At 38.9% G+C, this 15,932-nt stretch overlaps 1 protein-coding gene across 2 annotated transcripts; it reads right to left on the bottom strand.

Annotated features, from left to right (window-relative positions):
- Positions 1–1,054: 1,054 nt before the first annotated feature.
- Positions 1,055–8,335, bottom strand: aimp2 (aminoacyl tRNA synthetase complex interacting multifunctional protein 2). Of its 2 annotated transcripts, none has more exons than XM_061711154.1 (4): positions 8,071–8,335; positions 4,684–4,902; positions 4,285–4,519; positions 1,055–1,902 (listed from the first exon to the last, which is right to left on the bottom strand). In XM_061711154.1, exons 1-4 carry the CDS (start codon positions 8,197–8,199, stop codon positions 1,514–1,516), a joined length of 972 nt encoding a protein of 323 aa, XP_061567138.1. In that variant the 5' UTR covers positions 8,200–8,335; the 3' UTR covers positions 1,055–1,513. The 2 variants fall into 2 exon arrangements, with proteins under 2 accessions (XP_061567138.1, XP_061567139.1); XM_061711155.1 differs by having other exon boundaries at positions 8,185–8,335.
- Positions 8,336–15,932: the final 7,597 nt, after the last annotated feature.

Here is a 15,932-nt window from a genome sequence, read left to right as displayed (position 1 = left end):
ATTAACCTTTTAATGCCTGCTGTATCAAACTGGTCATGATGAACTTCTGGGACCTTTGTTCCACTTCCATAATGAAATAAACAAATGCATAAATTACCTAATGTATTCATAATGAAACAAAAAATAAATGTGGACAGTGTTGAAGCCAAAATTCCAGGTTCTTTTAATTCCAGTATAAAATTAACATGAATGTACAGGACTGTCTCAGAAAATTTGAATATTGTGATAAAGTTCTTTATTTTCTGTAATGCAATTAAAAAAACAAAAATGTCATACATTCTGGATTCATTACAAATCAACTGAAATATTGCAAGCCTTTTATTATTATATATTATATATATATATTATAATATTGCTGATTATGGCTTACAGTTTAAGATTAAGATTCCCAGAATATTCTAATATTTTGAGATAGGATATTTGAGTTTTCTTAAGCTGTAAGCCATGATCAGCAATATTAAAATAATAAAAGGCTTGTTATATTTCAGTTGATTTGTAATGAATCCAGAATGTATGACATTTTTGTTTTTGTAATTGCATTACAGAAAATCATAATATTCTAATTTTCTGAGACAGTCCTGTATTTTAAATTTGACAGGCATTAAAGCATAAATGTTTATAAGTAACTTAAACACGTGACAAAAAAAAGATTTTGAAGCTGATTACTTCTTACTTTTTGTTTAATAAATACTCGTATTGAAAAAACTAATGTTAGGAATTCATAAAAAGAAAAAAAAAAAGTAAAATGTTTGGCATTTCTATAATTCCTCTACTTTAGCAGCTGACGTAGAATACACAGCGCTGCTGCTGCGATGAACAAAAACAAACTAGCACACGGGCCTCAGCAAACCATCTATCTGATTTAAATATCCGATTTAAATCTTGAAACTTTAAAAACTGAAGAACTTATTCCACTGAGGCGTCATGTAATATCAGCCCATAAAAGAGTCCAATGCTTCTAGTTTCATCAGCAGGACACGTGGACACACTGTAGACACTTGCATAGTTTTTTTTAAGAAATCTCAATCTCAAATAAAACAAACCTGACATCAAGTTTGATCCAAATTTGAAGATTTAATATTTAAGAAAAACAACGGTACAATGTATTACTTGTGAAAACACGTGGTAATACCTGTCACCACAGATGGACACACATTTAGAACAGGATTCTTTTAGGCACAAAGTGGGTGGAGGGTGTGCAGTGTGTGTTCACCAAACACCTCTGTCAGTACTGTTACTCAACACATCACCAAGCCTTTGTCTACAACGTTCCTCTCCATACTTCCCCCCCTTGTAGAATACAACCCCCGTATCTGAGTTGTATAAAAGCAGCATGGTAGAGATAAATACCTGTAAGTTATTTTAACCATCGGCTGCTTTCCGTCAGTGCAATGATATACTACAGCAGGGGGGGAAGTATGAGAAGAAGTTCCAGACAGGGCTGAGATATTTTATTATTCTAATGCCCTTCTTTCACTGTGCCTCTGGTGTCTGGTCCCAGGACATTCCCTGGTCACTGCAGAAGTAGCTTGGCAGGGCTGAAGTGGCCCAGGTTCTCGCAAGACTTGATCCAGCGTTGGACATTCGCAGGTGCGGAGGAGGCTGAGCCGGTCTGCATCACGCAGCAGTAGCAGGCCACGTCGGCCAGGGAGAACTCCGCTCCTGCTAGCCAGTGGCCGCGGCCCAGAGCCGAGTTGAGGGCCCGCAGGACGGCGGCGCGCTCCTTGGAACTGCCTTCTGCCAGCTGGAAGAAAGCCGTGTCCACCCAGCTGTCCACCAGCGTGGCGAGAGCGGGGTCACTGGGGTAGGGAGCCAGCAGCTTGAAGAGGAAGCGGGCAACGTTGGCCTCACCCTCGATGGGACACATGTTACGGACGCTGAACTTCATTTCCAACTTGGGAACTGTGGGCGGACCGAACAAACATGCACCATTACTATCAAGCTTTTGTCATGTCATGATTAATATAACTATAACAAAGTGTTGAATGAAATTATTCTAAAAGGCAAAACTACATAATTACAGACAATCTGAAAAGTTTTACCTAAGTGGCTTTCAAATTAATAGGTGATTCTGGTCCATTAAAATACATCCCTGTTCGTGATGATTACAAGCATTGCTCAAATACGACGAGACCTCTTAATCACAGAGGGAAGCTAAACGCCTACATTAATGCTTATGTGTAAACCACTTGCTGTAATTATTGTGGCAAGGTAGACAGTGTGTGAGTAATTGACTTTTAGTTTAATAGGAAAACAAAGCAGCGATCCTCCTACACACATCACGGGCAACAAGTAAAGCATCAAAGTTGTAGTTCTGCACGGATGCCTTGTGTTTGTATTTCACCTGCGATTCACAAGCAGCTTTATGCCAGTTTGTATCCAGCAAATCACTGTTGCAAAGTACACTAATGGCGCTTTTCCTCTAGTACTTACTCGGCTCGACTCATCTCGACTCAACTTGGCCTAGTTTTCTTTTTCAGTAACAATAGGACCCGGATCAGAAGTAGGCGGGTTGGAGCGAAGCTGCTGTGACGTACTTAATTGTGTGACACAAACGAAGAAGACAACACTAAAGATGTAGAACATGGAGATGATATATCTGCTGCTGGGTCTGTGTTCGATATCAAGTTAAAAAATTAGAGCGAGAGAAGCTTCAAGCGGCGAGGCTTTTTCATTTTTTGTTTATCATCTCGGCGCTGCTGTTGGTAGTTGTGGGCAGCTGTGGACTGATAGACTGGTAGATCTTTTCGTTCCTTATCGCCCCATCTAGATCCCTAGAGCCCCCAGGTTTATGAACATTTGCACCTCAGAGTTGGACCACGGATCAGACTTTTGTGCTGCCATTGCCTGTCGAATAAAATGAACAAGAAGAAGTAACACCAGAGTCGCTCTTCAGCTGATGTCCACATCCTGACTCAGACGTCAGAGTGCCAACCCCCCTACATATCGGTGGCATGTAGCGTGATGACGTCAGATACAGCCCGACTCAGCACGCTTAGATCCTCGGCAGAGTAGCAACAGAAAAGTATCTACCCAGTAGGGATGGGCGGTATGGACTAAAAAATGTATCACGATCATTTCTGGCATTTATCCCGATAACGATAAAAAAAATACCAATTCAACTCCACCTTTGTAACTATAAATCTATCTCGCTCTCAGATCCACCATGTTTGTTACACAAAAACGTATCAGCGGGAATGAATCTATCTATCCATCTATCCATCCATCCATCCATCCATCCTTCCTTCCTTCCTTCCTTCCTTCCTTCCTTCCTTCCTTCCTTCCTTCCTTCTTTCCTTGTTTCCTTGTTTTTTCCCTTCCTTCCTTCCTTCCCTCCTCCTTTCCTTGTTTTTTCCCTTCCTTCCTTCCTTCCCTCCTCCTTTCCTTGTTCCTTCCTTCCTTCCTTCCTTCCTTCTTTCCTTCTTTCCTTGTTTTTTCCCTTCCTTCCTTCCTTCCTTCCTTCCTTCCTTCCTTCCTTCCTTCCTTCCTTCCTTCCTTCCTTGTTTTTTCCCTTCCTTCCTTCCTTCCCTCCTCCTTTCCTTGTTTTTTCCCTTCCTTCCTTCCTTCCCTCCTCCTTTCCTTGTTCCTTCCTTCCTTCCTTCCTTCCTTCCTTCCTTCCTTCCTTCCTTCCTTCCTTCCTTCCTTCCTTCCTTCCTTCCTTCTTTCCTTCTTTCCTTCTTTCCTTGTTTTTTCCCTTCCTTCCTTCCTTCCTTCCCTCCTCCTTGCCTTCCTTCTTTCCTTGTTTTTTTCCCCTTCCTTCCTTCCCTCCTCCTTTCCTTGTTTTTTCCCTTCCTTCCTTCCTTCCTTCCTTCCTTCCTTCCTTCCTTCCTTCCTTCCTTCCTTCCTTCCTTCCTTCCTTCCTTCCTTCCTTCCTTCCTTCCTTCCTTCCTTCCTTCCTTCCTTCCTTCCTTCCTTCCTTCCTTCCTTCCTTCCTTCCTTCCTTCCTTCCTTCCTTCCTTCCTTCCTTCCTTCCTTCCGAGATGACAAATTCATGCCGTGGGGAATTTTTTTGACGGTATATCATGAACGGTAAAATATCGCCCATTCCTACTACCCGGCTAGTGGAAAAAGGGCCAAAACCAAGTCGAGGTGAGGCGAGCCGAGCAGGTACTAATGGAAAAGCACCATAAGTGACAGTTTTTAAAATATATGTTATAAACGTTCATGTTTACAACTATCATGTTTCACTTAAATTGTTGGTTTAAACTAATTGGATGAACCAGACTACCATGACTGACGTGTTTGGAAAAACACTGTATGTATTTATGTCTCTGTCAAACTCGCCTTTTTTCCATATGAGCGTGAAGCCCAGCTGGAACATGTGGCGGATGTGGCTGTCTGCATGCCGCGGACCGAGACAGGACAGGAGCTGCGGTGCCACACTGGTAACGGAGGAGTGGGTGTGGATGGTGGAGAGCACCCGGTAGCGCTGGGACAGCAGACTATGGAGAACCAGCAGAGTCAGGGGGGGCTGTTCTGGGTTGGCATTTATGACGATGTCACGGAGAGCACCGAGGTCCTTAAGACACAGAAAAGGCAAACGCTGTTTAGTCAGAATACTTTTCTAGTATATCTGTGTCACCACAACCTGCACAAACAGGTAATAAACAGGTAATAACTGATAATCTCGTAATTCTTGCCCTTGGTTACGCTGATACCCTGACACTCGGATAAATTCCTCACCTTGCCCAGTAGCGCATCCAAGTCGGTGGTACTTTTGAATACTGCGGAGGTGGAGCTTTGTGAGGAGAGGCTGCTGCTGACTGTCAGGTCCAGATCAGCATCTGGGGTTGTTACCGTCTTGGCAAGGCCCTCCACCGCTGCTTTCAGCTCGTAGAGTTTTCTCATGATCTCATCCTGACGGGCTTCCAGGGCCTTGACTGCGGGGTCTACCTCACCATTCTGGAGAGAAACAAGAGTAACTTAGGCTCACTGAGATTGTAATTCAGTTTGATCAATTTTACCACATCTACATCTTATCAGCTGCTGTCTTAATATATAAATGCCGAGTCTTACACTGCTGTTTTATGCTAAAGGCCCATTCTGTTGAATCTGTGACCTTTAGCACACACTTATAAATTCGAGAAAGGTGGATGATTATTTACAACAGGTTGTGCATACCCCTGCTACTTAATTTCTTCACTAAATTTTGATTGCAGGGGCGTCTAATGCAGGCCAGGAACAGTCATTAAACACTCGCAGCTGGTAATTCAAAGCAGCCGTCAAGAGCTTTTCTCCTGACGGTGACTGGATTTAAAAATTACAATGAAATATTTTTTAATTTTCATCTACATTCATGTAGGAGGGACGGGCGGGCATTCCTAAATCCTAGCCGTCGCTCCTTAAAATCCATTTTTGTGCAGCTACAGTTTTTATTGTTTTATTTTTTTTTTTTTGTTTAACATTCAAGGCCATTTTCAACCAGCTATTCAAAAAATAGTTTGTAACAGTAAAATCTGGAGTCGAGTATCGTTTCTTCACGCCGCAACGACTCCCCGGAGAGCCTGCCCCTGCTGCTGAAAAAAAAAAATCCCAGAAGAAACACTATTCCAGCAATATCAATTTTTTCATTATGCACACCTGCTGGAAAGAATAGCAAAGCCAAATTCCCATTTGATCTGCAGAAAATGTTAGATGACTTGTTTAGACCTGGTGCTATCAAACGTCCCGGGTGACAATCACAACTGGACAGATGTGAACGGAGATGCTTGTAACTATACCTGACATGTTTGCTGTTCAGCTAAGAGCTGTCTGACAGTGTTTATTTGCATAGAGAATGGGTAGTTGGTCACATGCAGTCACGCGAAACACATTTAAAGAAGGCATTTTAATACCAGCTGAATTGCTAGTAAAATCATTCAGATTTACTTTTTTCAGTTTGTAATAATACATTAATGGCAACAGAGTGTATGCCTGAAGATATTACATTTGCCTACACTCACATGGCTCTTTTAAGGGCAGTCTTCAACAGAATTATGCCACGGTTTGTGCATCATGCTGCTAAATGTAACAGATTGGCAACGATAAGGAAAAGCCAATCAGGTGACATTTATCTTGTTGCCGACAGAGGCCGAAGGAAAGGAGGATGCAGGGCTGAAGTATGACTGAGGAGAAATGCTTTCCAGGGTAAAACCATACCACAAATGTAAACTATTTTACTATTTATTTTTCTAAACTTACTTTTAAGTCCATGACCACTACAAGAAACAAGTGAATTTTCTGAATTGGTTCCAACTTCACCATTGTTAAAAGTTAAGAAAAAAGGTTGAGGTGTGCATACATTATTACACTAAACTAGGAGTAAGGAATCCAATGATTAAATCCTAAGGACAACACTCTCATAAAGACTCATCACTGTAGTCTTTATGAGAGTGTTGGCTGGTCTTCTTTGTACAATCGTAGATGGGAACACTGGTATTGTTTTCTTTATAAAGCCATCTAGTGTGACTTGCCCCCTTATTTGTGTTCTCTCTTGGTTCCTAAAGTCAACACCAAAAGCTGTAGTCTCAGGCACGATAGATTGATAATGTATACTATTCCTCGTATGCGGACTGTTTTTGGGGAAAGGGCCTTCAAAGCATTTGCACCCTCCTCCTGGTATAAATTACAGAGTCATCTTAAATTGGATCATCTCCCAAGTTTGGTAGATTTTAAAGCTAGGATCAAGGTCTATCTGACTACTGAATGCACATGTTCTGTTTTGTTAATGTTGTTCAATGTTGTTCAATGTTGTTCAATGTGTAACTGATGTGGACCTATTGTGCTGCCTTCTTGGCCAGGACCCCCTTGCAAAAGAGATTTTAATCTCAATGGGATTATTCCTGGTTAAATAAAGGTTAAAAAAAAAAAAATGAAAACTCAAACAGAGTCAGATCTCTCATAAATAGTTGGTGCTGTCAAGTATCGACTCAACTGCTTCAATTGCTATAGGTTTATGTTTTCTAGCATATCTACTGAGGTTAATGATGTGTTTTCTTTCCTTTTTATACAATATGACTAACCCAAATACAATGTGGCCAGAGTAAAAATAAAAAATGAAAGTGAAATCAATTTGCTATAAGAAAAAGCCTTTCATCTATTACTGTCACGTAGCCCAGCTAAAGTGAATGTACACACCGCGGTTGAATTGGTTTGATATTGGATATTGGATATTATGAATTCAACACCCATAAAACTTGTGATACATACCACTGATTTTGGTCAAACCACTTGTGATGTGTTCATGGTCATCTAGACTATATATCACAAAACAGTAATTATTAAAAAAAATCATATATATGGGCATATATATGGGCTGATTTAAAAATCATATATATGGGCTGATTTAATGTGGTTTAATGAATTCAACACCCATAAAACTTGTGATACATACCACTGATTTTGGTCATATTGCTTGTGATGTGTTCATGGTCATCTAGACTATATATCACAAGAGAGTAATTATTATAAAATCATATTATGGGCTGATTTAATGAGGTTTAATGAAAACAATCAGTGTTATGTATCACAAGTTTTATGTGTGTTGAATATCAAACCAATTCAATACAAGGTGGCCAGAGTAAAAATAAAAAATGAAAGTTAAATCAATTTGCTATAAGAAAAAGCCTTTCATCTATTACTGTCACGTAGCCCAGCTAAAGTGAATGTACACCATGGATGGCAGTAGTACACACACCAGGTAAAACTAGTGTGTATTCTCTACTATTATATTACTGACGCATTCCTTTACATGACTGCATGTGTAGGTGCAGTCGTGTGTTGTATGTTATCCTGCAGAAGGCCAGGCTGTAGTTGCAGTGTGAAGGCTGACTGGCTGCAGCACATGAGTGTGAGGAGGGAGCATGGATGTATTATATTAACTATGGGAGGGAGGGAGCTGAGCAGGCATCGTTGCATCAGCCTCGATCCCCAGCAGCTAACAGCTAGCTGGGCTGGAGGAGAACACGCTGCACAAGATGCATTTGCACCGATGCGAGACAAAAAAAGAAAAGAAAAAAAACGGACATCAACGGGAGCAAACTATTAAGTAACTGGTTGGAAAATTAGCATCCAAATTCAATGAACAGTTACCTGAGGCGCGTGCTCGGGGCTGCAGCTGTTCCCTTGCGGCGCGTGGATATTTGGTAACTTGTACATGCAGGATGGCAAATCAACCTTTATGTCACCCCCACTGATGGACTTTACCTGGTACATGGGCATGATGGAGGACACTTGGTGCACTGTCAGAGAATGAGGACTAAAAACAAAACCGTGTGGACAGAAGTCCTCTGTTGATGATGGTGTTGACAGGCAGCAGCAGCAGCTACCAGCAGCTCCGCGTCACGCCGGAAAGAGGGCGTGATGACGTCACATCCGGAGACGTAAACCTGTTAAGGCATTGAAGTGGACAGGCTGATTTATGGTTCTGCGTTACACCAACGCAGAGCCTACGCCATGGGTACGCCGTCGATTTAACGTGGAACCATAATTCAGGCTTATTACAAGCTGTAGAACTTTTTTTTTTTTTTTTTTTTTTTTTTTTTTTATTGAACACAACTTTTTAAACAAGAAAAACACACTTTATACAAAACTGCTAGTAGAGGAAATATAATAAGAAAAAAGAACATCTTGGAGGTTTTATGAACAAGAGACATATAAACAAAAATAAGATAGACAAGTAAAGTAAAGTAAAGGAACAGTAAGGCATTTTAAAGCAAATAACATTGACATTTCAGAAAGAGACTTAAAATGAAAGATACTTTGATATATCGGTTAATAATTTCTTTGCAGAGTTGTTTGACTTAATATTTTTTAAAGAAACAAAAAAACTTTTGAAATCATTTATAAAAAAATGGAAAGAGGGCTTCATTTTTCTCCACTTACAACAATGTATGTGGTATTTAGCCAGTAAGAGAATGACATTAACCAAGAAGGACACTGATTTGTCAATAGTATCTATATAAAAAATAATGTTATCGATTTCTAAATTTGAAATGTCATTCATTTTTAAAAACTTCAAATTTAAATCTATGTACAAGCTGTAGAACTGTATTTCTCTACAAATTATGTATTTGTTTATACTACTGATCCTTTTTTGTGAGTGATAAACTTTCCCCCTTCTGTTTTAGGTTTGTCTCGTGATGGCCATGCAGTAATGCATAAAGTTGGTTACTCTGCCAACTCCCTGAAAAATGAATAAGGGACACTTCATCTGCAGGGCCTGTGTTCTGCCAATCCTTGCTACCTGCCGAGAAATGCTATTTTGTGGTTCTGCGCATGTGCACAGTCGATTTTCAAAGTTTGATTGCCACGCCAATCATTTATTGCATGATGTAAAATGGATCATGTGGGATGTTGAGTATTTGATCCTTCAAAATACACTTACCCATGACATGAATTGCATTACACTTTGTGAACATTATACGATAAAGAGAAAAAAAAATTCTATCGCTTTATTTGATATTCATTCAGTCATTGGCCTTTATTTAACCAGGCAGGTCATTAAGAACACATTCTATTTACCATGATGGCCACTTGGGGGAAAGGAAGTGGTTTAGGGAGTAAAACAGTAAAATTGTAGCTCTACAAAGGTAGAAAACCATTAGGTAGAATTTTTTGGCAGTAGAAATTGGCAGAACACCGGCCAACCCGATTGCCTTCACCCTTCCTGGCGTGGTGAATTTCTTTTGCCCTTTTTTTGTGAGTGAAACGATTTTTTAACTATTTGACTCGAACCTGAATTGAATCAGATGCATATTTTTGAATGCCACGAACACATGGAAAACAAATTATTATCCAGCAATTCATTCCCTTAAAGTATTCCCTTAATGCATTTATTGACACTTTCATTATGACATAGCTACATGCATACATATGAAATATAATAAGAATAAATTAAGAAGAAAGGCAATTACACAAAATATAAAATTGCTCAAACATGTAAACATTCTAAATAATCCTAAAAATGTATTTTTTAAGTTGTTTTCAAATTTTAAATCATTCATGTTTGCAGTAATTCTGTTGGCTTTGGTTTTACTACACAAGGAATTTGAATCTCATACTGAGTGCTTTTTTTGTCTTCAAATAAACTCAAGAAATGTTATTATAGTTGGATCCAAAGATAAAACAAATGTTAAAATGCATTTTATGAATTACTGGGAACACGTTTTCAAAAAACATATTCCATTTATGCTGAAAAATGTGCAGGAGATTAAAAATATAATATACAGCCATGGTTTATGACTGCATTTCTAAAGTCAAATGCAGTACAAATACGCTAGAGGGCGCCACTGTATAATTTCACATCATGTCCTCAATTGCGGTGAGTAAAAAGATGATCTTTTTGTAATGTTTTATCATTACGTCAGGAAAACCTAATCAGTGATCCAGAATATCACATTTTAATTTATTGTATAAATGGCATCAAGTGCAATTTTACCTTCCTGTAGCATTTGAGGAAAGAACATGCTTCCAGAATAAAGGAGATGCAGGAATTGATTTGGAAGATGTTGAACTAGTGTGATGAATCTTTACCAAGTCTACAGCTACTTTGAACTTACTGATTGCTGATCTGCAGATGTTTTGCATCACAACTGTGTTCACTATTGTTCAGCGTTTCTCTGACACACTCTCTTGCTTGATGAAACTGGTAATATAAGGTGAAATTGTGTTAACAATTGAAAAAAGGTTATATTATGCTGTTTGTCTGCTTCAATAAATTTGTTTCTACTGAATCAAGCATTAGTGGTTTTCTGTAATTTGACAGGAGTATGTATAAGAAATAATGAAACTCAAATTACATGTAAAGACATCTAAAGAAAAGAAAAACACAACAAAAAACACCCTTTTAATTGCAAGATTTTACAAGATATAAAAAAGTCACCTGGTGTGGTGGCAAAAATTGTTGTTCATAAAGAATGTCAGGACACCTCAGCTGTCTTTCTGAAGATTTAATGGAAAGAGGAAAAACATTCAATTGAATGGAGCCACACAGAGCAACCGGTCACATGAACCGTCAGTCCTGAGTGAGCTGAATGTGTTTAAAGAAAAAGTTATCTTATAGTTGGGAAGCTGGGAAACTAGACAAAACATCACCCATCGCCCTGGCAACCGTGCCAGGTTCTGTGTCAAAGGAACATGACCTCGGCATAGGAATGTTCACTTGAAAACAGGCAACAGACAGTGTTATACCAAAATGTTCCATTACACTGGTCCTCAAGTTAGGTGAATACAACCCCAGAGGAACAAAACATTTGACCTATAACACTGTTATTACTTATTGAACAAAATATGAGGCAAAATGAAAAAGTAGTGTGTGACGAGTACGCCCTTATTAGCTACACAGAAAATAAAAATAGTAATGTTAATAATAATAATAACCTATATTTGTAAAGCACTTTTCTAAACAATATTACAAGGGGCTTAAACAGCAGAGATGTCCATTCAGTTCTGCTTTAAAAGCATAAAAAAATAGAATTAAACTCCAATGTCCAAATAATATAAAGCCAATTCAAATACATTAATAAACAATAATAATAATTGCTTAGTGAAGAAAACCAAAAGAGAATATCACAGGTTTCTTTTGTTACAATCCTCCATCCTGAGCAAGCACCGGGTGACTGTGGAAAGGAAAAGTCCCCTTTAACAGGAAGAAACCTCTGGCAGAACAGGACTTAGGAAGGTAGCTTCAAATCTGTGACCATGTGTCTGGAGCTAAATATTGTCTGAAATGAAATCTTAATGGAACAATCCGTGTGTTTACATGACAAAAAAAAAAGGGATACACCATACCTACACACACACACACACACACACACACACACACACACACACACACACACACACACACACACACACACACACACACACACACACACACACACACACACACACACACACACACACACACACACATACATACATACATACATACATACATACACATACATACATACATACATACATACATACATACATACATACATACATACATACATACATACATACATACATACATACATACATACATACATACATACATACATACATACATACATACATACATACATACATACATACAGTACATACAGTACATACATATATACCCACTACTACTGATACAAGTGATCTTTTGACTTAGTCAAACTCAGCTACACAATCCATCACTGTGGAAGTGGCTCTGACTCTGACTGATAACTTGTTCTACCTGTCATGTACCCTTACAGTCACCATATACTGTGTCACTTCTATGTCAGAGCAGTCCCATTAGTGCTGTTTAACACTTGAGCCACATCCTTTCCTTTCAGCCCCCACAGCCAGAAAGAGTTAATAAAAAATGTACACAATTGAGTTTAAAGTTGCAACCGCTTGTTAACCCTGAATTATTCACTCTTCAATGTAGTCCGCCACAAGAGTTCTGCTGCAGTAATAGTTGGATGTGATCGCCAGCAATACCTGAGCTGAAATCTGAGACTACAGGGGAGATTTGGCTCTTTTTAAGAGCCTGCCAGACTCTGGGGTGGCACAGGCTTGCACCTGCTGGCTTATGGACATGTAGTCTCACTGGGCTGCTGGCATGGTTCAAAAGCATGTGAATAAGGATATGGCAGCGAATATTCTTCTTTGCTCTCAGCAAAAGAACATGTGTAGTTCCCAGGTTCAGCTGTGTTGTGAAAGAGCCAGATGCGTTTTAAAGAGAGGAAGTAGCTTGTTATAATCTACCGTATTGCTGTGAGAGTCCACTATTAAAAATGGACAACAGGCCAGCAGGAAAAACAGTGGTAGACCACCGAAACACAAGGCCAAGAGTCCAAGGGTAATCATGAGAGAGTTGAAAAGCCCCAGCAAGAAAAAACATACTTTTTAAACATGCAACTCATCTTTTTTTATCTTTTCTTATCATGAAATGATTTATTTTTCAAATACGCTGAAAAATACAACCATGGATAAGCAGTGATGGATAGAAGTGTGTGTTGAGGAAAAATGTGTATCCTTGAGTTCCACTTTCAGATGTAGACATTTGAACAAGGAAAATTTAGATCAAAGCCAATAAAGTGGTTTTATTTATTTATTTCTATATAGATTTGTATTTGCTGACATTTAAGGTTGATAAAGCTGTTTTCCCACCAAAATGCTTAGCCTTAGCTGGGCAGTTTACCTCCATTAATCAGCTAGCCAGAGTAAGTTTGTCCCAGATGACGCCTGCCATCTTATCTGATTGAGCCTCTTCATTTGGAAAAGTCTCCAACCCGTCTCCTTCATGACAGCTGTTACTGAGTCTCAGGATGCGTCAGCACAGGAAGCATCTCAAGGGTTTAAGGAGGGTGTGGCGGGGTTCAAGTTCAAATTACAAGCTTGCATTAGTCTAGTTAAAAAAACACTGATCACATTTTATTTAGAAACCTTTTAAACAGGATTTAAATAGGAGATTCAACCCAATGGGGGTACATAGATTTCAAGAAACTGCCTTCTACGAATGTCTGCTGGCCTGTTCGTGCCCTATTATCAATTTACAAGGGAAGCTACACACAAACATCACAAGTAGAAGCTCAGGACAACTGTTTGTTAGGAGACATAGGCAGGGCTGTCCACTGCATTATGTATAACGTTCCTGCACAGAGCTCACAAAGCCTATTCAGCCATCCTAACACGGCAGTTAAATCTTTTACGATGTTCCTCGCTGTACACACTATCAGATTGCAGCATCTCTGATACCTCCAGGCTCCAAAAAAAAAACTGACAATTTATCAAAATATGGCCAATGTTTGCTACTCTGAAGCCAGGAGGAGCAGCAGCATCCACATGGTTGGCGCTTCCAGTTGGTTTGAACGCATCGGTTTGTTATCGTTAAAGATGGAATGTGAATGAAACTTGCACACAGACTTAATCAGTAAGGTGAGCCTGACACTCCTTTCTTGTTATGAGTTTTTGGTGACAATGAAACGAGGTCATCAATTATTGAGGTGCCATACAGACCAGGATAGGCCTCTGTGTGCATCCCAAAGTGCTGATCTAGAAATAATGCTCAGTACAATATAAGCAGCATTCCAAAATACTCAAATATTTTAGGATTAGATTGAAAATATCTTGTGTAATTTAAGTGACATAAAAGTTCATGATTTATCAGGGGCTTAATGCTGCAATGCATTTTATTAAAAAGTTGGTACACTGTGCCAATGAAACAAATTACCCTGGTAAATCCTGGCACTCTCAAAATGAATGCATGGCAGAGCAATCAATTGACAAAAAGCAGAAGCGTCATTGTTATTGTTTATTCAGTTCTTGATTTAAAATCGCACAGATTTTAGGATTACATCTTTTCAGGTATATAATATTAAAATATGAAAATCATGCTGAATTTCTCTCAGCCTCTCAGGTGTCACTGACAGTTCTGTGCCTGTGCTGCAGGGGCCTGCAGCACTTCTAAATCACCACTGCTGAGAATTATTTGTTTATGCTTTGACAAATGTAAGTGAAACCCAAAATCAGAAAAAGTTGGGGAAATATGGAAAAACAAAAAAAATGATTTAGATATATACGTGGGCTTAATACTTTGATGATAGTGTGAACCTAAGACATTCAATGTTTTGTTCTCATCATTTTTATTTCATTACTGTCCCAAGTTGGGACATTAAAGCTTTCACCAGTTTGTATTGTGCCATTCCTTCTCATTGAAAATTAAAAAAAAAAACCTTTCATTGGATATTACCCGGCAATGAATGGTTTCAGCTGGTCATTGGTCCTCTTCAGCCCACCTAACATGTCTGAAGGCGTGCATGAGTACAAGGTTGTGGTTGGATTTGTTATTTCTCTTTTGGACTGGAGGTAGTTCAGTTAAGAACTTGTATTCTCTTCTTCCTTCAGATACAGTATTTGTCAGCCATTTGTCTTTGTATCGTGTTAAAGCTCTTAAGGCAGTAAGTGTTACTTCATATGTTTTCTGCATTACAGTAAAACTGCCATCACAGAAGCATAAATGATCTTGTTATTATGTGTTTATGCACTGAAGGAAGCATTATAATGGGGTTTTCCCACCAACCTGTTGACATAGTGGAGATCCTCTGTCTATCTTTGCTCATCAGAGAATCAATGTTTCATGGATACTCCTTTTGATGTATGTATGTATGTATGTATGTATGTATGTATGTATGTATGTATGTATGTATGTATGTATGTATGTATGTATGTATGTATGTATGTATGTATGTATGTATGTATGTATGTATGTATGTATGTATGTATGTATGTATGTATGTATGTATGTATGTATGTATGTATGTATGTATGTATGTATGTATGTATGTATGTATGTATGTATGTATGTATGTATGTATGTATGTATGTATGTATGTACAATGGGTTGCAAAAGTATTCACCCCCCTTGAACTTTGTGACCTTTTGCCACATTTCAGGCTTCAAACATAAAGATATAAAACTGTAATTTTTTGTGAAGAATCAACATCAAGTGGGACACAATCATGAAGTGGAACGAAATGTATTGGATATTTCAAACTTTTTTAACAAATAAAAAACGGAAAAATTGGGCGTGCAAAATTATTCACCCCCCTTAAGTTAATACTTTGTAGCACCACCTTTTGCTGCGATTACAGCTGTAAGTCACTTGGGGTTTGTCTCTATCAGTTTTGCACATCGAGAGACTGAAATTTTTGCCCATTCCTCCTTGCAAAACAGCTCAAGCTCAGTGAGGTTGGATGGAGAGCATTTGTGAACAGCAGTTTTCAGTTCTTTCCACAAATTCTCCATTTGATTCAGGTCTGGACTTTGACTTGGCCATTCTAACACCTGGATATATTTTTTGTGAACCATTCCATTGTAGATTTTGCTTTATATTTTGGATCATTGTCTTGTTGGAAGACAAATATCCGTCCCAGTCTCAGGTCTTTTGCAGACTCCATCAGGTTTTCTTCCAGAATGGTCCTGTATTTGGCTCCATC

This window comes from Cololabis saira, chromosome 21, assembly GCF_033807715.1.
Source record: "Cololabis saira isolate AMF1-May2022 chromosome 21, fColSai1.1, whole genome shotgun sequence".
Lineage (NCBI taxonomy): Eukaryota > Metazoa > Chordata > Actinopteri > Beloniformes > Belonidae > Cololabis > Cololabis saira.
The sequence above is the reverse complement of the archived record's forward strand: the minus strand, read 5'-3'. Positions and strand labels throughout refer to the sequence as shown.